The sequence below is a fragment of the Capra hircus genome, chromosome 14 (genome assembly GCF_001704415.2).
Source record: "Capra hircus breed San Clemente chromosome 14, ASM170441v1, whole genome shotgun sequence".
NCBI classification, from domain to species: Eukaryota; Metazoa; Chordata; class Mammalia; order Artiodactyla; family Bovidae; genus Capra; species Capra hircus.
This window is the reverse complement of record NC_030821.1, coordinates 78,755,920-78,778,122: the sequence shown is the minus strand read 5'-3', so window position 1 is coordinate 78,778,122 and position 22,203 is coordinate 78,755,920. Positions and strand designations below refer to the sequence as shown.

The window sequence follows — 22,203 nt, the reverse complement described above, 5'->3', positions numbered from 1 at the left end:
CTGTGTCTCTCATGCCTCCTGCATTGGCAGGTGGGTTCTTTACCACTAGCGCCACCTGGGACGCCCCCGTTGTACATACCTGCTTGCTCATATACATGCATACTTTGTGTGTACCGTATTCTACGTATGTGTGCACATGCACGCACACGTGTGTTATAAAGCATCCTCTCATAGGTTTCTTAGGCCTCTCGGGGTTCATACTTGTGCTTCATAAACTGGGTCAAGTTGAGCAAAAGCTTGGCAGAGATGAGCAGGGAATTAATAAATGTTTGAAGGTGATGGCACCCCGCTCCAGTGCTCTTGCCTGGAGAATCCCATGGACAGAGGAGCCTGGTGGGCTGCAGTCCATGGGGTCGCGAAGAGTCGGACACGGCTGAGCGACTTCCCTTTCACTTTCATGCACTGGAGAAGGAAATGGCAACCCACTCCAGTGTTCTTGCCTGGAGAATCCCAGGGACGGGGGAGCCTGGTGGGCTGCAGTCCATGGGGTCGCGAAAAGTCGGACACGACTGAGCGACTTCACTTTCACTTTCATGCACTGGAGAAGGAAATGGCAACCCACTCCAGTGTTCTTGCCTGGAGAATCCCAGGGACGGGGGAGCCTGGTGGGCTGCCGTCTATGGGGTCGCACAGAGTCGGCCATGACTGAAGCAACTTAGCAGCAGCACCTTGGAAGAAGATGGTTTACATACATTTTGATCAACACGGCAGCTGGGTGTGTTGCTATTTTATTTTGTCCCCGCTTCACAAGTAAGCAGTGTGAAGCCAGGCGCTAATCTCAGAGAGTCATATTCTTAATCTTATTTAAGAGCCTCAGGAGTCTGCAGTTGTTGACCTTCCTGGTCTGTTCGGGGTCGGCTGGCCGTCTGGGATTCACTGACCTTGCCAGGGGCTCCAGCTCGTCTTCGTTTGCAGGGAGATCAGAGCAGTGGGGGTGAACTCAGGGGTTGAGGGCTCCTTTGCTCTCAGGAGTGGAATAATAATAATAGTAATGCCTGCCTCTTGGGGAGTGTTTTCATATGTATCACTTATTCAGCCTCATCAGCCAACTGGTTTAGCTCAGCCAAGCACAGATTGGAAATGAGAGGGACTTACCTGTGCCCCTTTTCTGTTTTGGAGATCATGAATTTAACAAGAAAACCACTCCCACACAGGTCAGCTGCTTCAGAAAACATAGTCGAGAGAATGTGGCTATAAATATTATCTGTTGATCAACAAGTTGCAGTCCTCCTAAAGCATGAAAGCTCTACGCTTCTAAAGCATAGAAAAACCGAGTCCACCGTGAGAACAGCCCCTTTCACAGCTGTTCATTCTGCTGTTCGTCTGGGGACTGTGAACATGCCGGTCCCAGAACCTTCCCAGGCCTCCTGTTGCAAGGTGAACATACGTACTGTTGGATGTGAGTCTCTAAGTGAGTCGCCTGGAGTTGTGTCTAAATTGCCGCAAGATCATTGGAGGGCACAGGCCTGCAAGGAGCCGTTTGGAGGAACCCCGCGAGGAAGGTGGGGTGGCAGGTGCCCCGTGCACTTGCAGTCCTGAGCCGTCTTGTGGGTGGTTTGTGGCATCGTGGTACGTTGAAACAACCCTGGGCGGTATGAAGGAGATGCTGAATGGACCGTCCTCAAGGTTCTTCCCAGGTAGTGAGGTCCTGACACACACTGGGGCTTCTTTTCTCTGGCCACAGAAAGCTTGCTGCAGGAGAGAACGCAGGATGACCGTGCAGAGTCCCGGATCCAGCTGCGATGGTCCCGTGGCAGTGTGGTGGGTGGCTGTGCGTGGTGGAAGGACAGCACCGCGACCCGGGGCGACACTCTTATTAGACGGCCTGGCAGTGCTGCCCGAGCAGGGGTCCCGGAGCCCCCGGAGCGGCCTGAGTGTGCCCTCCTCCCACGCGCCCTGCCCTGCGCCTCCTCGCTCGTGTGTGTGACTGCTGACCCACACCTCCCCGCTCGTGTGTGTGATGGCTGATGTAACCTCCCTGTGGGCAGGGTTTTCACTGCCTTGTTCCTCATGTGCCCTGGGACCCGAGCCGGCACCGGGCACAGGGCAGTATCTCAGTAAATAGCCGCTGATGAGTGGAGCGGACGCGCAGCTGCTCTTCTTCGGTGTCGAGTGTTCTATACGAGAGGCTGCCTGCGCCGCCTCCTGCGGCCCCGCAGCCCGGGGCTGGGCACAGGGCGCGTGTCCGGGCCAGGCGGCCTGTGCTTTTCCTGGGTGATGGCGTCACTGTGTGTGTTCCAGCTTCGCTAGCCTCTTCTGAGAATGAACACACTGTGGCTTGAGAATCAAGTGAAGTGATACGTATAAAATGCTTTTTAAAAGCAGGAAGCTCCGTTGGTGATTGAGCTGTGTCTGTCTGTCTGTCTCATCGATCATTGTAATTATGCTCATTTAGGCCAGAGCTTGAGAGGGATGCTCACACTTAAGATAAAAATAACTGCAATAATGCTGGTAAGTTGGGCTTTATTCTTTGATTTCCCATCTTCCTGCCATGAAGTTATCCAGCTATAAATAAATATTATGACTCTTTTATGACAAAGGAATTGAAATGTGCTGTTTCTCTGACACAGCCAACTTATCTCGACAGCGTCAGCCCAAGCAACTCCGGGCTGCGTCTAGTTATTGATCATGCTTTGCTGTCTCAGGCTTGGAATGAGGTATCATTTGAGACACTGACACATTCACGAGCCGTGAACGCGTGCCTGTGTGCCAAAACCCTGTGCGATACGTGCTGCCCCACTAAAGGGAAGAACCCACTGCATGAACAGCGAGCAAGAGGGACCGCGTTGTGGCTGGAGCAGGGGAGGGAGGCTGATGCAGGAGGTTCTTGCCAGTGGAGGGCTTATGCGGCATTGGGTTTTCTGCTTAGGTTCCTACTCGACTGAGTAGGAAGGAGTAAGGAAGTAGTAGCTGTCTATTGTTGATATGGCATGGACCTCAAAAAGGGAGACAGGAAGGCAGTCAATCAGAAAGAAAAGAAGTGGGCGTTAGAGTAGACACGGAAGGAAACTAGTCCTTATGGAGCACCTGTGTTACGTGACAGGTAATTTCACATACTTCAGTGCATTTAGTTACCAAAATTATACTGCAGAATGAGTGCTCTTACCCCCAGTTTTAATCCTCTAAGAAAGCTGAGGCATGTGGCTGTTAAGAACTTGCCCAAGTTGATGGGGATGATTAATGACAGGGCAGGTAGTTCCAGAGCCTGCTGTGTGATGAACTATAAGGAGCTCCTTCGTGATTATCTGGTGTAAAGTATAGGAGGCAGAGTAACGTAGGAGAGGCCGGCAAGATCCATATTATCAAGGTGGAGGTAACATTGAAAAGCTTGAGTTAATGGTAAAATATCACAGTGTAGGTCTTAAAAGAAAGGTCTTAAATAGAGGTTTCTAGACGCTGGACTGGAAGAAACAGAAGCTGGAATCAAGATTGCCAGGAGAAATATCAATAACCTCAGATATGCAGATGACACCACCCTTATGGCAGAAAGTGAAGAGGAGCTAAAAAGCCTCTTGATGAAAGTGAAAGAGGAGAGTGAAAAAGTTGGCTTAAAGCTCAACATTCAGAAAACGAAGATCATGGCATCTGGTCCCATCACTTCATGGCAAATAGATGGGGAAACAGTGGGAACAGTGTCAGACTTTATTTTTGGGGGCTCCAAAATCACTGCAGATGGTGATTGCAGCCATGAAATTAAAAGACGCTACTCCTTAGAAGAAAAGTTATGACCAACCTAGATGGCATATTCAAAAGCAGAGACATTACTTTGCCGACTAAGGTCCGTCTAGTCAAGGCTATGGTTTTTCCAGTGGTCATGTATGGATGTGAGAGTTGGACTGTGAAGAAAGCTGAGTGCCGAAGAATTGATGCTTTTGAACTGTGGTGTTGGAGAAGACTCTTGAGAGTCCCTTGGACTGCAAGGAGATCCAACCAGTCCATTCTGAAGGAGATCAGCCCTGGGATTTCTTTGGAAGGAATGATGCTAAAGCTGAAACTCCAATACCTTGGCCACCTCATGTGAAGAGTTGACTCATTGGAAAAGACTCTGATGCTGGGAGGGATTGGGGGCAGGAGAAGGGGACGACCCAGGATGAGATGGCTGGATGGCATCACGGACTCGATGGACGTGAGTCTGAGTGAACTCTGGGAGTTGATGATGGACAGGGAGGCCTGGCATGCTGCAGTTCATGGGGTCGCAAAGAGTTGGACACGACTGAGCGACTGAACTGAACTGAACTGAGGAGCTTCTTTTTTAATGGGGATCCTTTCATTGGCTTGAATACCAGTTGAGGGGGAAAGCAGGTACTGTGTGCACCCTCGTGAACACGCCACCCCTCCCCTCCTGCATTCATGGTGCTTGTTGACACCTATTCTAGGAGGCTGAGTGTAGGATTTAGTCCTGCACCAAACCCCTGGAACCCGCCCTGGTAGGCGTGGCCAGATAGGTGCCTGCTGGGGTGAACGGCACGCGTGTGTCGTGGCCCGTGCGGCTGCCCTGCATGGTCAGCATGGTGCCATGCAGAGAAGGGATTTAGGAAGTCTAGGACGTAGAAGAGTTGAGTAGCTGGTGAAGAGCTGGCTGAGTGTATCCTCATAAATTCCTTAAATACGTAACATTTCCAAATGCTTTCTTCTTGAAGAAAGTTGGTTTTGAAAATGCAACTAGTGTATCGAGCATTTGGCAGTTTGTTAATTGGATACTCTACCAGGGCCTTTCATAGACTTGTCCCATTTAAGGGAATCAGTACTGAATTTAGGTAAAGGTTGAGCAGAGGCGAGCCAGGAAAGATGGACTTGCAGACAGGGAGTTGGTGTGGAATTCCAGGCTTGGTCAGGTGCTGCTTTGATTCATCCTTGTCAGGAAAAGAGCTTCAGCAAGAACAGAAAAGAAAAAAAAAAACAATTGAAAGGAGAAAATCAGAATTACCACTGTGAGTTAAAATAAAAGATAAACATAAAAAAACAAGTACCAATCAGTTAGTTGTGTTTTGGGCCGCAAAGTTTCAATGGTGGCAAGGATTTTAGCACAGTGCAGAAAATAAAATAAACCCAAATAAAACATTACCAAAGCAAATCCTGCTGGGCATAAAAGGAATAAAAAGTGATGACCAAGTAGACTTTGTCTTAAAAATACAAGGATGGTTCCATGTAAGAAAATCTCTCAATGTTATGGGCCATACTAGCAGATTAATTGAGGGAAAAACTATGTAAATAGATACAGAAAATTAAATAAAACCCAATGTGTATTTCTAACAGCTCTTAGTAAAATAAGACTTCAAGGGAGCATTGTTAGCTTCATGAAAGGCATCTATGAGAAGTCCATAGGACACCGCAAATCTGTTGACACGTACCCTGTGTGTGTTCATTCGTTTCTCCATGTGGCGGCCTCGGGTCGTGGCTCCAGCACGGGAGGTCGTTTTCGTTGTGCTGCCTGGGCTGTCTGACCGAGGCGCGTGGACTCTCTAGCGGGGGCGCCCAGGCTCGGTAGTTGTGCCACGTGAACTTGTGTGCTCCTAGGCGTGTGGGATCTTAATTCCCCAAGCAGGGGTTGAACCTCTGCTCCCTGCATTGCAGGGCAGATGCGCAACCACTGCCCCACCGACCAAGTCCCGTGACACATTACCTTGAAGTCAAAGTCAGGAATGAGACAGGGTTGCCTGCTGTCAGTGTTCCCACTGGAGATTGTCTCAGTGCTGATGCAGTAAGGAGACGGAAAACACGAGATCCTGGTTCATGTTAGAATGGGAGAAACGAAGCTGTCTTTATTTGTGGATGATCGCCCTGATCATTTATAAGGAAAATTCAAGAGAACCTGCAGATATCTGTTATAGAATTGGTGAGTATTCAATAAGCTCTCTTGATTCAGTATTAAAAAAAATTAATAGCATATCTATGAAAATAATTAGACAATGCAATTTAAATTATTCCCTTTCACGAGATCCATAGATACTCCAATGTACTTAGAAAAAAAAAGTCTAATAATGTAAGTGTGATCTTTATGAAGAGGATTACAAACCTTAGAAGCAGACCTGGTGAAATCCTGAACTATTTTCCATGTTTGTGGTTGGGAAGACTCAGTGTTGTGAAGATGTCAGCTCAATCCCAGGTTTATCTGTGAGTCACATATCACCCCTAACAGAATTCCAAAAGGAGTTTTCAGATCAGCCTGACAAGCTAATGTTAGAATTTCTAATGAAAGGAGAATGAGCCAAGAATATCCAGGAGAGCTGAAAAATGTGAGCAAGTCAGGGAATCTTGCCCTGTGAAGTATTAAGGCTTATGAAACAAGAGTAATTAACACATCTGTTAAACGTACAGAAACAGACACATTTTGTAAAAGGGAACAGAAGGGTCCACGTCAGACCCCCCATAGGTATAGTGAAATCTGACAGCCCCAATCTCAGTAATTCTAAGATGTACCTTTGTGTTGTCTCTGAAGTACACATTCATCTTACAACATATGATGTTTTATAATTGTTGTCAGCCAGATGGCAGACCTAACATAGTTTTATAAAAATGTCCTGATGAGAATGTTAGAGTTGATGGGTTACGGAATGATGGGGGTCATCCTAAATCAGTGAGAGAAAGCGAGAACCTTTTCAAAAATGATACTGAAACATTTGATCAGACATGTGGAGCAAAAAGAGAATTGGAATATGATAAACAAAATTGGTACCAGAGAGTTAAGCACACAGAGAGGGAGGTGTGACCAGCAAGCATCACCAGCAGAGGACTGGTACCCAGCCTGGACGGGGGATGTTCATGGCTGTGGGAATCAGTCAGAAGTTAGAGAATGGTCTGTGTGTGTGGTGGGGTGGGGTGGGGGAGCTGGCACTTCCCGGGGGAGGAATGGTGTTACCAGAGCCTTCTGGGAGCTGCTGGAAGCACGGCTGGGCAGGGCTGTGGGCACCCAGCCCCACTGGGCCAGGGGCCCAGACCCCAGCTTCCCCTCCCACTGTGCCTGGGTCTCCTGTCTTTCCTTCTTTGGCTGAGCCCGGCCAGAGAGAAGGGTCCTAGGGGTTCAGCCCGAGGGTCGGGGGAAGCAGACCCAGCACCTTCTGAGCTGCGGTATCTCAGACAGCTTCCCCACACCTCTGTGAGGCAGACCCTGCATCTCCTGGGAGAGGAGACCGAGGCTTACGCACCAGGTAAGTGAGACCTGCTGGGCTGAGAGCCCTCATGTGGGTCCCCATCTGCGGGCAGACGTGGGGCGGGGCCCTCGGGTCCAGAGCTCCTGGCCGGGCGCCCGCTGCTCTTCCAGGGCTGTGGTGCGTGTCCGTGCGCCTCTCTGTGACATCTCTTCCTCCCGCGTGCGTTCTATTGCCCGTGTCCTTTAGGGCTGCAGCAGGAATGTGGTTTCATCTCTCTTCTGACTGCTGGGATGGTGGAGGAATCGTGACGGTTGGCACGGAGGGCGGGCGGCCGCGTGGCGGTGCCGCTCTGTGCCCGTGTCCCGGGGCAGGATGGCCTGTGGTGAATCCCGTGTTCGTTTTCTTGGCAGCTGCCCCCGCGCTGGTCACCAGGCTGCGGGGACGCAGAGCTGCGGGGACGCAGAGCTGCGGGGACCTGGCCCCTGTCTTCTGTGTGAGTAGGGGAGAGGGGCACACAGGAGGAAAACGCCCGAGCTGTGTGCCTCCAGATGCTGGGCATCTTTCTCTCCTGCTCTGATTTATTCCATAGCTCTCCAGTAGGCATCTCATGATGCCTTTTCATAAATGAAGAAATGAAGTTTTTGGGACTAATTTATTTATGAAGTCAACTAACGATGTGGCTGAGCTGAAATGCAAGCCTGCAGCTCTCCGGTTCTGAGCTCTCTGCACCTACGTGGAAAATAACCCATATTTTAGGAAGAGCGTGGGCGAGATGTCCCTCCAGGTAGAAGTAGCAGAAATCAGGCAAGACTGTGCAGATATGGCCTCTGAACCTGGCGTGGAGAAAGGGCGGGGACGGGCACCCCTTCTCAGGAGCTGCTGTCCACTCCGGCCCGCCCCCCTCCACGCGGGGTCACTGTAGGGGCGGCCCTTCTGGCGAGCGTCACCCATGGGGCCCGCTGGGGAGCCGCCCACTCACGAGGCGCTGGGCAGTGGCTCCAGTCAGTTGCGAAGCTGGACCCCCTTTGTGCTCTGGGGGCTGGCTTTACGGAACGTTACAGTGACAGCCGAAGGGCATCAAGTGTCGCGTATTCTATTGTGGTCCTCCAGCGTTCACTTCTCGGCACATGGGAGGAAGAAAATGAAAGCTTGTTCTGTTCGTGTGTGAGCCTGTGCACGAGATGCAGTGTTTCTGAGGACACGTCTTCAAATGCAGTCGTGTGGAGCTATTTTTAGACATCCCTTCTCCCAACAGTGCTGTTTAAAGATTCAGCTCAGGCTGCTAATAGGTATATTTATAACCATCCTGTCGACTGGCCCAGCATGAATGCTGCTGCAGATGATGCTATTCCTGGAGACGGTTGCCATAGTTACCATTAACCCTTTTGCCTTGGAAGAGTCTCCCGGTCGGTATGCTTTGCTCCCCCAGGGTGCTCAGCAGTGTTTGAATGCATCCATGTGCTCTGAAATGGAGACAAAAACTGAGTGCACTTTGTGCTTAAGCAGTGAATAAACTCGATGAATGAGTGGGAGCATGAGTGATCAATATCAGTAGCGGCTCCTCCCTTGCCCTTAAAAAAAGCAGCGCAATAAAGTTGGTTTTGTAGCCATTGCTGAGCACCAGGGTGTTAAAATCATCTTCTAAATGTGAATATGGACTCGCACGTGAGGAGAAAGAAGCCTCAGTGCCTTAAGACCCATCCTTCCTGCTTCTCTACCTGTGATTTCTCCGGCTTTGCAACTTACCCATTTAAACAATGCAAGCATCTCTTTATTAATACTCATTCATTAACTGGAACGCCACAATGACAAGCCCTAAAACTGGCGTTGCTTGGCATGTAATTTCAGTCCTGATTTGCCTGGAAGGATTGATCTGTCGCAGGGTTCAAAGGAAGCAGAGACATAATCAGATAAGTAGACTTATTGCTGCCCCGCCCCCCATTTTAACCAGCCCTCATTGTGCTGTGTTAGAAATGGGGTTGGTTCTCCTACCCACAGGTAGCTTAGAGTTGGAAGAGGAAACGAGCAGTTAATTACTCTGGAGTGAAGAACAACATCAGTGTTACAGAAAGAGCAGAAGTGCTCTGTAGAGACATGAACGTTGCCACGTGGGCCAGTCCTCAAGGATGAATGGTGATCAGGATGGGTGGGGTAGTCTTGGCTGAGGGGAGTGTGTGGCAGTGCCCAGCCTACGGGGCAGTGACCATAGCATGAGCCGGTCCTTGGAGGCAGTCTCGTGGGCGCTGAGGCTGCAAGGATCCCACAGGCTGGACCGAGGGAGGCAGAGTGCCAAGCTGAGGAATTACCGGTGATTGAGGGGAAAAATTGACTTGGTCTATCTCCTGCTTTATGAAGGCAGCTACATGAATAGTGTGGCAGGATTCTGGAGGCAGAAAGATAGTGGACTCTGCAGTATTGCTGGGGGAATTCTGAGATGCATTGAATTTTTTCTTAATTGGTATATAAGAGCGTTGTTTAGTCGAAGCGAATTGTCTTTCACATTTCTGTGATCTGGTTAAACGCCAGGTATTGTGGGGGGAGCAAGGTGTTAAGCAACGTGAACATACACACAGCAGCAGAAAAGCAGGGGTGACCCTGCCAGTTAGAAGGAAGATGGTGTTCCTCTGGAGGGAGCTGGTTAGGTGCAGGGGCCTTTGGAAGCCTGGGATGAGATGTTTGTGGGTCCTAGTAGGAGGACCACTGCCGGTAGCTGGGATGTCAGGATGCCAGGCTGTGCTGGTTGGCTTTCATTTCCTTGGATAAAATGGAGAAAGAACAGCTCCGGGTTCCACGAGTGGTCCACATGAGAGGACGGGTCTGCTTCCAGGAAGTCGTCTGTGCCCACCTCCCTGCCTGCCCAGCACAGAGTTGGTTACCTGTCCCTGCCTGTGAACGCCCCCTGACGATGCTGCCTCTGCCGGGCATGGTCCTGACCCTTGGCAGTCCTGCTCTTCCCAGCCTCCTCTCTCAGTCCCCCGCCATCAGGCTCTGAGCTCCTGTGGGGCTGGAACTGACCTGAGGATCTTGGCTTATAATAGGTGCCAAGAGTGCTGAATGAATGAACAGATGAAAATGAAGTTAAGAGATCAGTGATTTTTTTTTCCTTTGGTGGAGTGTGTTTTTTAAAACATTAGTAACTACTTGAGATATACCAAAAAGATATCGAGAATAATACAATGAGCAATCCTACATCTGTCATGCAGCTTCTAAGGGGTAGTCCACTTTTTTGATGCTTTTGAACTCTTACATATAAGGACCCAACCGGAGCCGTGCACCCGCATCCTCCCAGGCAGGGAAAAGCACAGTCCCACGCAGGGAGCTCGCGCTCTAGGTAGTGAGGCCCACAGATACATGGATGCTTACTGGTGTCCATAGTCCAGTGAAAATAAACAGTCTTTATTGTGAAAAAACCCCTTGGTTTAAATTCTCGTTCCTGAGTGCCAGAGGCCACCTATCACAGTGGCTCCGAGCCCAGTGCCCTCCTGGAAAATGATCTGAAGGCCCTCCTCGTGGGGCTCTGCCCAGTCTCCACCCCCGCCCCGCGGTCACCCTGCTCTGGAGTCTCACACCGTCTGTCATCTGGCCTGTCTGTGAGCTTCATGTAAATTACGTCCTAAAACCTGCGCTTTTTCCAGAATCTGACTCATTCATTCTACTGATGGGCCTTTGGGTCATTCCCTGTTCAGGACTATTATGTAAGAGTGCGGGATGGATGCTCTTGGGTCTTTTTGCTTCACATATTTACATGTTTTTGCTGGACATTAACCTCAGAGTAGAAATACTGGATCCTAAGCCCCGTAGCTGTTTTTAGGAGAAAACTGTTAGGCGCACAGTGCACTCAAGGTGAAGCTTTTACTACAAGGCAGGGCGATACCTACCATCTGGGAGGGTGTTAGGAAAAGTGTCACGGGGTCCAGTGGGCCTTAGGTCTGGGTGGGAGGGCGCCAGGAAGGGCGGGGCCGGACCACCCCGGCAGAGGGGACGGGCCACCGGCACCGCCGGTCCTTGACTTGTCCTCCCCAGGACCTCTGGGCCTGTTGGAGTCACGGGTCTGGGAAGCTCGAGCTGTGCTGGCCTTTGCTTCTGTGCTGGCCCTTTCTCTGGCTGCCCTCTCTAGGACGCACGCGGCGTGGACGTCTGTGCCGTCTCCTGTCCCCAGGAGTCCTGTGTGGCTGCCCCCAGGCTGTGATGCCATCGAGGAGAGAGCCCGCTGGGCGCCTGTGTGGTCCAGGCGGGCCTGTGCACCGACCGGGCTCTGCGCCCGCAGCCAGTGCGCCTGGCCCGTGACCGCAGCTACAGCCGTCGCCACCCACCTGGGTTGGGCTTGACTGCTGCTGAGTCTGAAGCCAGACCTCCTCTCTCCTCTCCTTTTTCCTTCGAATTTTTTTTTTGTGTGTGTGTGTGTTTTATAACCACTTGTCTCTTTCTCATTAAGGCATAGCACACTGGCTACATTCCTGTCAGTCTGTATTTCTGCTGGTTTAGACCCTGAGCAGACGAGACGGGATGCGCTTATTGTTCTGAGCTCCTGTTCCCATTCGGGGGCAGCGTCGGCCGAGGCGGAGAAGCTGGCCCCTCGCCCTCTGAAATCAGCGCAGCCTGAACTGAAGGTCACCATTAATTCCAGCAAGTGCAGAGAGGGGCGCGGAGGTGCACCGAGAGAATGTCAGGCAGATCACAGAGCCGGCAGAGGCAGCTTCTGGAAAGGGCCTTTAGGGTGTGCCGCGTCCTTCTGGCCTCTCCCAGGCTTTCTTAAAATAGCAGAGAGAGACTGTCCAAGCGGAGAAGCGGTGCCTCCTGCATCGATCTTTCCTGCCCAAGCGTCAGCTGCTGTTTGAATCATTGCCTCCGTGGCACGACAGTGACATTGCCACGTGCGTGCCAACACTCAGGGAGACCCCGCGTGATATGCTTAAAGCCCAGATTCCAGAATCAGACACACGTGGATTTGGAAGTCGACTGACTTACCATCTTGAACAAGATACGTAATATCACTCAGCCTCCGTTTTTCCTGTTCAGAGTAGAGCTACCAGTACCTGCTTCACAGGCTGAATGAGACGCAGCAGAGAAGCAGGTTCTCTCCAGATGTCACGGGGCACGACTCCTCTGAGGGGCCTGTGCCCAGCGGGCGGAAGACTCCGCCAGTCAGGGGTGGGTGGGGCCGGGGTTGGAGGCGCTGCATCTCTCACTGGAGATCCCGGTGCTCGGACAGGGCGTGGCGTGGCCTGGGGGGAGGCGCAGGCAGGTCTGTGTGTGGTAGGTGCCCAGCAAGTGTCCTGACGCATCTGGGTCCGAGCATACCCGCACGGCCACAGCCAGGGTTCGAGTGTGGACTGTGCTCGCTGCACTGCCAACCCTGAATTGGAGTGTGGCCCTGGTGCTCCCCAGCGGCCTCCTCCCTGGCTGTCGCTGGGCTTACTGCCACTTGTCATGCTCCCTTTCACCTGCGCCTTGGGGTCCGATCCCCCTTCTAGGCCTAGCTCAAATATTGCTTCTTCCTGAAGCCTTGACCGCTGCTCCTCCTCCTCCCCTGCCTCCCCTGGAGTTCCTCCCAGGCCCTCGGCTCTGAGTTCCTGGAGGCCAGGATTAGGGCTCTCGTCCCTTCTGGCCCTTTCCAGAGTGTCTCACCCATCCTTGCCCGCAGGTCCTGGGCACGAGGTATGCAGTAGGGAGTGTGACAGAGCCGTGAGGGGCGCTGAGCAGCCCCCGCCCACCCGGCAGGCAGCCCGCTCTGCCCAGTGCCCCCGCTGTGGGCCCCGCTGGCCACCTGGTTTTGTGCTCCTGCTCAGTCCTGTCCCGACTCTTCGCAACCCCATGGAGTGTAGCCCGCCAGGCTTCTCTGTCCTTGGGATTTCCCAGGCAAGAATACTGGAGTGGGGTGCCTTTCCTCCTCTAGGGGATCTTCCCGACCCTGGGATCGAACCTGCGTCTCATGCTCTCCTCCATTGCAGGCAGGTTCTTTACCCATTGAGCCGTCAGGGAAGCCTCAGGGCTTTTTCTGGGGGGAACCTGATTTTCCCAGACCGGGTCCCTCTGCCTATTCTCCCTTCCAACCCTGCCCCACAGGCCCGCCAGTACCAACTCCCCTTCTTTTAGGGCCCGTTGAGCGTCCTTGCCTTCCTCTCGACGTTACGGGAACCTCACAGGAAGGCGGAGAACGTGACCCGTCTCCCCGCTCCCCCGCAGTAATTGATCGTCTTCCTGGTTGAAGTCGCGTCGCGAGTCCCTTTTGTTTTATCATTGTTGTGGGTCTCTCTAAGACAGCTGCTTCTGTCAGTCTTCTCCTTAGAGCCCTTGCTTGCCCCATGAAAGCTCCCCCTGGCCTTCCAGATCCCCCACCCCGCCCACCCTCCGCTCTCCCCGACTCCCGTGCAGTAGCTGGCTAGAACCCTGCTGTGTGTGTGCCTGTATAGATGCCTTTTCTTTGAAGAAGCACCAGATTGTGGTCTACAGTAGTTGCACCGTTTTAATTCCCAACAGCAACATGTAAGCGTTACAGTTTCTCCACATCCCCATCAGCATTTGTTACTTGTTGTTTCTAGTATAGCCAGCCCAGTAGGTGTGAAGTTGTATCTCACTGTGGTTATGATTTGCCTGATGACCAACAGTGCTGATCATCTTTTCATGGACTCACATCTTCTTTGGAGAAATAGTTATTTAAGTCCTTTGGCTATTTTTTTTTTTTAGTTGGGTTGTCTTTTTGTTTTTGAGTTCTTCATATATTGTAAGCATGAAACCCTTATCACCTATGATTTTCAAATATTTCCTCCCATTCTGTAGGTGGTCTTTCTGCTTTCTTGATTTAAGTCCTTCGACGCACAAGAGTTTTTATTTTTATTGATTTTGCTTATGCTTTTGGTGTGGAATCTGATGCCACTGCCAAATTCCAGGTCAGGAGGTGCTACTGAGCACGTGTGCAGAGGCCAGTGGTTGCCTGTGATGCCTGGAACGTGTGGCTGCAGAGGACCACGTGGGCAGCTGAGTCTGGGCGACTCAGCCTCAAGACTTTGTTTCCTAAAGACATTTGTGAAGGCGCAGGTCTCGGGTCTCATTTGCTGCGAGAAGACGTAGGCTGTTGGCCAGGAGACAAAGCTGGCTAGGAGGAAGGGCATGCAGGGACTGAAAGCCCGTGCAGCTCCAGCCCTTGTGAGCTCCGAGGCCTGGGGCAAAGCACTTGACCCGCGGAGCTTGACTTCTTCAATATGTAGTTAGAGGTTGGCGATTTCCTTTCCGTCCTCAGGGCGTTGTTCAGAGGCTAGATGAGCTCTGTGTGTCTGTAAGGAGGCCTGCTAAGCAGCTCAGTGCTGGGCAGATGGTGATTCTGTGAAAACCCAGAGCAGTTTTTAGTGGAGACGTCTCAATATAGCTTGTGTAGTATATATAGTTCAGAATAATGTTTCAGTGGGCAGTTTGGCAGTCCTGTGTGAGTCAAACCCTCCACAAAGTCCATATTCTACTACCCAGTGATTCTACTTCTAATACACCCTAAGGAGGGAAAAAATCTAATACGCAAAAGGCTTTGCATGCAAAGAGGGTTATTTATAACAAAGGAAAAATTGGAAACAATCTGAGTGTGGTATAACAGAGGATTGATTAATTGAATTATTGAACAGCTTTATAATGGAAGAATGGGCAGCCACTAAAAAAAGCTGCAAAAGTACATTATAAAATATTTTTACAGTGTAATTTCAGTTTATTAAAAATCTATGCATAGAAAAAAAAGGCTAAAAGGCTGCATGTGGAATTCATGGCTATTACCTTAGTGATGGAATAATAGGCTATTTTAATTTTTTGTCTTATTTTATACCATTTTAATGATGAACGTTTATGGGGCTCCACCAGCCAGGGCAGACCAGCCCTCCCCCTGGAGCCCCTTGCACCCCAGGCCTGCCCCACCAGTGTCCTCCTCAGCTCTTTTGGGCTTTGACTCCCTGTAGTGGGCGCCTCTCCCTTGGTGCCCAGCTCTCTGGGCTCAGCCACCCGACACCCAGCCTCCCTTCCTCATGGGCGCCTGTCATGCCCACCTCACCCAATGATGCCTGGACTGAACTGCTCAAGACGGAGATGGGAGGCTAACTATTGCTGCTGCTCATGAAACTGATGTATGTAGAGGACTGGAATGAGATTTAGTGGTGACTTGAGACTCAGGATGGAGGAGTTTGCCTTCTGTTAACTGAAAACCCCATGAAAATTCACTTTGTTGGCAGAGTGACAGCGATTTCCATGGAGGAGTCTTCTTAACAGGGAGCTGTGGGTTCAGTCCCTGGGTCGGGAAGATCCCCTGGAGAAGAAATTGGCAACCCACTCCAGTATGCTTGCCTGGAGAATCCCACGGACGGAGGAGCCTGGCGAGCTACGGGTCCATGGGGCGGCAAAGAGTCGAACACGGCCAAAGCGACTTAGCACGTCAGCTGTGCGATTGCCCGCTTTCAGAACCGTGAGTGCACAGTTCACGGCGCAGCGTGGACTCGTCATCAGGAGGACTTGTTGGGGCAGCGTGGACAGGCGGAAAGGGCGACGGACTTCAGACCTGTTTGCAGGGCCGCGCGCCCGTGCCTTGGCTAACTCTGTTGGCCGCTTGGGCAGGTCAGCCCTTCTCCGCGAGCCTCAGCGCCCTGCTGTGGACAGTGGTCTGGGTGCTGTGACGGGTGCAGTGCCCGCGGTCCCTGCCTCAGGGTGGCCCTCAGGGTCCGCAGCGTGTGTCCACAGCTTCGGCTGGTGCTCCCTCCCTTCTTTCACTGCCTTCAGAGAAGGTGAACTTGCCTCCCCCAACTCTCCAGCTTGTCTTCCTTCTGGATGCAGGGGCTGGGGCTTGCGGTGAGAGCTGCTGTAGGGCGAGGGCAGAGGCTGCCCTTCCCCGAGATGCTTCCTCGGCTCCCTCGGCTCTGAGGCTGCCGGCCCGCGTCCCCGTCTCTGGTGCGAAGCTGGGCAGCCTCAGTCCCTTGTTCGTGGCAGAAGTCAGAAGCCCCCTGAAGACCCAGCCATCTCCTTTTGGATTGCATGCTGACTAACACTGGGGCTGGGAGTGGTTTCCCTGAAAACTTGTGTTTTTTTTTTTTTTTTTTTTCCCCTGTTTCAAAGTAAATGAAGCCATCTTTAGGCTGTCTCAGTATCAAGCCTAATCTTGACTGAACTGAGCGTCTGTGATCGGAAATAAGCAGTGACTGAGGACCGCAGAAGATTGAGGGGAGTGCTTCCTACCTTTGCTCTTGATGAAAACAAATTAAACAAACTGTGAACGCTTATGTTTTCCGCACGTCGTGGTCTGTCCCATCTTTCTTTTTGGCTGAAAAGCCAATTTAGATTTCCACTGTGAATCATTTTAGTGAGTCGGGTAGATGCTGTCTTTGTTGGTTTATTACTCACCCTGCAAAAGATGCAGCCTTGCCAACACTTTTTAAAGGTGAGTTTGGGCTTTAGCGTCTGTGACTTCCGGCTAATCCAGACCAACCGTCTTATCTCATATTCGGGGCCTTCATTTTCGACAAGACCCCGGTGGAGCAACAGACGTAAATATCCGTAAACTTTCTGTTGTTCAGTTGCTATGTCGTCTCTGTCCCTTTGTGACCCCATGGACTGCAGCACTCCAGGCTTCCCTGTCCTTCACTATCTCCTGGAGTTTGCTCAGATTCATGTCCGCTGAATCGATGTGATGGATCACAGCCTTGTTGTGGCGAAGGGGCTTGCATAACTCAATGGAGTTATGAGCCACACCGTGCAGGGCCACCCAAGATGTTCAGGTCATGGTGGAGGACGCTGACAAAACGTCCCCTGGAGGAGGGAATGGCAAACCACTCCAATATTCTTGCTGTGAGGACCCCATGAACAGGATGAAAAGGCAAAAAAAAAAAAAAAAAAAAACCCCAAAAACCCCAAACCTTAGAGTTTTACTATCATAGTTTTAGACTTTTTCTGGTTTATGTGTAGGAGTGATACTTGTGGATGTGGTGGGTCTTTCTCCGATGGGATCGCTTTTGCCATCAAGCGTGTATCTCCCTTAAATGTTTACTGATCAAAGGAAATGATTTCTGGAATATATATATATATATTATCATCGGTGAAACCTGTGCTTACCAAAAAAGGACCCCGCATTGTTGAAACAGCTCTTTAAATGGAGGCTGAACGGTTCTTTGGTTTGTTCGCCTCTTGGCGTTTATTGAGCGCCTGCTGTGCACCAGGTCCTGGTCTGCCTGCCTGGTGTGTGGCCAAGCGTAGCGCACGGCCTCTGCCCCCGGGGGCCCGCTGTCCTATTGGAGAGAGCTGTGCGGTGGTGCGCCCTGCCGGGCGGGCAGGCTGCTATGGAACTGCGTCTCCCTGCCGGTGGCCAGCTCACTGAGGATCATCTGACTCCTGCTCCTTCGCTTTGTATTGCACGTGGCTGTGTGTGTGCACGCGCACGACGCATTTCATTTGTGTGCTTGTTGGTTTTAAACCCACAAATGCATACGTGTTGAGCCTCGGTCCATCTTGCTGGGCAGCCAGCTGCACTGACTCACTGTGCCCTCAAGGAGCTTCTGTGTAGCCTCTCGTTTGTTCTGAAGAAACACCTCTGACATCTGCTTTGAGAAAAGCAGCATACTAAATGGTCTTTTTTTTTTTTTTTGCCCAGGACCGTCTTTCATTCTGTTGCAAAGGGGCGTCTCTCTTCAGTGGTTTCCAAATAGAGGACTGGTGGCCCAGACGCACTTGCTAGGGAGAGAGGCCCCGACGTGGCTGTGCAAGGCAGGTGGGCTCTGCTCCAGACTCGGCGCTCTGCCCACCTACACGGACCAGGGCTCCCACCCAGTCCAAGGGCCCCAGGGTGCGGAGCTGGCCCCCAATGCTGCAGGGCTCCCCTGTGTCCCGGCGGGTGTCGGGCTGGGAGGTGAGCTTTGGCCAAGTTCGCCAGGCTGGGCCACTTCTACCCGCTGCTTTTGCTCTCGCTAAATATATCGTGCTGATTGAATGTTGCTTTTTCATTTAAAATACCACTGCTGGAGTTCCGATGAGAAAGCTATGATGTCGACAAATGATGTCATTTAATTTTAGGATCATCATCCTTCCTGTGTTCCACCACAGACTGAATTGGACCCTATCTTAGAGCTTTTATATATCACAGAATGTCCCATTTTGATGACTGTCTGATCAGCAAGGGCCGCTGGTGTTCCCTGAGAGACCCCCTCTTCCTACAGGCTGGGGCTAGATCACTTCATTTGCTTGTCTGGAGCTGGCGCCTTGCGAGTCCAGTGCTGAGGTGGGCCCGTAAGTGGCCACCTCTCTGGTGGCTGCAGGCCGTCCCATGCTGGAGACGCCCCCTGGGGCCCCCTCTTCTGAGAACGCCTTCTCTCATCTGCTGTCTCCTGGCCTTTCTCCTCTTCCCAGCCGATGGCCTTGAGTCCTCCTGACCGGCTCTCTTAAATCTCCTTCGCTGCGGTGTAAGTTACGTGCAATAAAGTGCTGGTTTAGTTGTCCGGAGGATGGCTCATGGCAGGTGTACACGTTTCTATCACCCCAGCCCCAAAGCTACGGTTTTCCCAGTGGTCATGTACGGATGTGAGAGCTGGACTATAAAGAAAGCCGAGCGCTGAAGAATTGATGGTTTTGAACTGTGGTGTTGGAGAAGACTCTTGAGAGTCCCTTGGACTGCAAGGAGATAAAACCAGTCCATCCTAAAGGAAATCAGTCCTGAATATTCATTGAAAGGACTGATGCTGAAGCTGAAACTCCAATACTTTGGCTACCTGATGTGAAGATCTGACTCATTGGAAAAGACCCTGATGCTGGGAAAGACTGAAGACAGGAGGAGAAGGGGACGACAGGATGAGATGGTTGGATGGCATCACCGACTCAATGGAGATAAGTTTGAGCATCACCGGGAGTTGGTGATGGATAGGGAGGCCTGGCCTGCCATAGTCCATGGGGTCACAGAGTCGGACACAACTGAGGGACTGAGCTCAACTTAGCGCTTTCCCACCACTCCTAGCCCTCCTCCTCAGGCCGCTGCCATTCTCTGTGTGACCCCAGGTTAGAGGTGCCTTCTCTGGAGCTCCATATGCACGAGCGATGGCCGCTCTCAGACCTGTTTGGACCCTCCCGTCTCTGCTTCAGTCCTGGAGGTGGGGTTCCTGGTGTTTCTTGCTGGGTCTCCTGAGCTGCCCCCTCATCTGTGCGTCCCGCGTGGCCTCTAGGGGGAGCTTCATCCCCAGCAACGCAGCCTTGTGTCCTCTCTCTTGACCCTCTGCGCAGCTGCCTGTTCAGCCTCGGGGGGGTGTGGCGTCCCCTGTGCTCTCCATGGTCCCACCCCCGTGTCAGCATCCTTCCTGGCCTCCCACCTGCCCCGCTCCACTGCCCACCTCTGCCCCGGTCTGGAAGCAGCAAAAGACTTGTTTTCCCCTAAGATGAGAACAGCAGGGTCAGGGGTGATCTAAGGCCACCCTGCTGGGCAGCGGCGAGGCCTCACAGTTTCATCAGCAGCTGCCTTCAGTGCTCTTTTATCCTAAGAATGCAAGATTCAAACCTGAGGATTCTGAACATCCTCCCTTCCAGCTCTGCAAAACACGAAACTGTGTATTCCCTAGAGCCAGACAACAGGGACGCTTTTCTCCAGGAGGTTGTGTACCCTGTGGAGAGCAGGCTTTGGCCCCCATGAGTGCGCGGGGCACAAGGTAGAGGGGATGGTGTCCCACCGAGATGCCCAGCCCTGACCCTCAGTCCTGTGATGTGCTCCCTCACATGGCAGAGGGGTGTGCAGTGTGGTGAGGTTAGGGAGCCTGTGATGGCAGGTTGTCTGGGACCGTCTGGCTGGACCCAGGACGACTGTCAAAGGGTCCTTATCAGAGGGAGGCCGGGCCATGGAAACAGGAGGTTGGGGTGATGCTGAGAAGGGGCCCTGAGCCAAGGAGTGCAGCTGGCTCTGGAAACTGGGAATGGCCAGGAGCCAGAGTGCCCTGAAGCTCCTGGAGGAACCTGCCCTGCCAGCACCTTGAGCCCAGGACTGGCAACCTCCACGAGTTTCAGCAGGTGTGTTTTGAGCCACTGAGTTTGTGGTCATCTGCCACAGCCATCCTGGGATCTAACACAGGGCAGGTGCTGCTCCCAGGCAGATGTGGAAAGAGCCGTCATGGGCTGCGGCTGCTTCCCTCTGCCCCTGCAGGAGAGTTAGTGGCGTTCCGGGCCGGTGGCACTTCAGCCAAGGTGCAGCATGCAGGCTGACCCCAGGTGGCTGCTTGCCTCCCCAAAGACATGAGGGAAGGGAAACAAGGGGAAAAGAGGGGGACAGGGGGAGGGCCTGCAGCAGGACAGGAGCCACAGTCTCTGTGACACGGTCACCCACAGCCCATCCCCTCTGCCATGGTGTGCCACGTCCCGGGGGTCTGAGCTCCGGGAGGTGGGGTCGCGGAGCCACCGGGAGAGTCTCACCAGGGGCTGTCTCGCTGATGGAGGACCTTGTTTTGTTTATGGCTGTAGCCCTGCTGGGAGGAGCTCAGAGGGTACGGAGGAGGCCTCGGTGAGTATTGGCAGGAGCGAAGCCATTGGTTTCCCAGCAGAAAACTTATAGTCGAGACTACAGGAAGAGTGGCACAAGGCTCAGCCTTCGGTGATAGTTCAACTCCAGTTCAGTTCAGTCGCTCAGTCGTGTCTGACTGTTTGCGACCCATGAATCAGCACACCAGGCCTCCCTGTCCGTCACCAACTCCTGGAGTTCACTCAGACTCACGTCCATCGAGTCTGTGATGCCATCCAGCCATCTCATCTCTGTCATCCCCTTCTCCTCCTGCCCCCAATCCCTCCCAGCATCAGAGTCTTTTCCAATGAGTCAACTCTTCACATGAGGCGGCCAGAGTACTGAGTTTCAGCTTTAGCATCATTCCTTCCAAAGAAATCCCAGGGCTGGTCTCCTTCAGAATGGACTGGTTGGATCTCCTTGCAGTCCAAGGGACTCTCAAGAGTCTTCTCCAACACCACAGTTCAAAAGCATCAATTCTTCGGCGCTCAGCTTTCTTCACAGTCCAACTCTCACATCCATACATGACCACTGGAAAAACCATAGCCTTGACTAGACGGACTTTTGTTGGCAAAGTAATGTCTCTGCTTTTGAATATACTGTCTAGGTTGGTCATAACTTTTCTTCCAAGGAATAAGCATCTTTTAATTTCATGGCTGCAGTCACCATCTGCAGTGATTTTGGAGCCCCCAAAAATAAAGTCTGACACTGTTCCCACTGTTTCCCCATCTATTTCCCATGAAGTGATGGGACCGGATGCCATGATCTTCATTTTCTGAATGTTGAGCTTTAAGCCAACTTTTTCACTCTCCTCTTTCACTTTCATCAAGAGGCTTTTTAGTTCCTCTTCACTTTCTGCCATAAGGATGGTGTCATCTGCGTATCAGGTTATTGATTTTTCTCCTGGTAATCTTGATTCCAGCTTGTGTTTCTTCCAGCCCAGCGTTTCTCATGATGTACTCTGCATAGAAGTTAAATAAACAGGGTGACAATATACAGCCTTGACGTCCTCCTTTTCCTATTTGGAACCAGTCTGTTGTTCCATGTCCAGTTCTAACTGTTGCTTCCTGACCTGCATACAGAATTTTCCACAGTTTATTGTGATCCACACAGTCAAAGGCTTTGGCATAGTCAAGAAAGCAGAAATAGATGTTTTTCTGGAACTCTCTTGCTTTTTCCACAATCCAGTGGATGTTGGCAATTTGATCTCTGGTTCCTCTGCCTTTTCTAAAACCAGCTTGAACATCTGGAAGTTCATGGTTTATGTATTGGCTGAAGCCTGGCTTGGAGAATTTTGAGCATTACTTTACTAGCATGTGAGATGAGTGCAATCGTGTGGTAGCTTGAGCATTTTTTGGCATTGCCTTTCTTTGGGGTTGGAATGAAAACGGACCTTTTCCAGTCCTATGGCCACTGCTGAGTTTTCCAAATTTGCTGGCGTGTTGACTGTAGCACTTTCACAGCATCATCTTTCAGGATTTGAAAGAGCTCAACTGGAATTCCATCACCTCCACTAGCTTTGTTTGTAGTGATGTTTTGTAAGGCCCACTTGACTTCACATTCCAGGATGTCTGGCTCTAGGTGAGTGATCACACCATCGTGATTATCTTGGTCTTGAAGATCATTTTT

General features: G+C 51.7%; 1 protein-coding gene across 6 annotated transcripts in view; it reads left to right on the top strand.

Annotated features, from left to right (window-relative positions):
• The window catches only part of TRAPPC9 (trafficking protein particle complex 9), a 391,636-nt gene that overhangs the window by 155,708 nt on the left and 213,725 nt on the right, over nt 1-22,203 (top strand). The window contains exon 18 of one of the 6 annotated variants that reach the window (XM_018058612.1): nt 15,299-16,313. The exons of the other annotated variants lie outside the window; for them this stretch is intronic. Coding sequence (XP_017914101.1) covers nt 15,299-15,532 — 234 coding nt within the window. The 3' untranslated portion in view covers nt 15,533-16,313. Of the gene's footprint in view, nt 1-15,298; nt 16,314-22,203 lie in introns of those variants that run through there. 6 annotated transcript variants of the gene reach the window in all.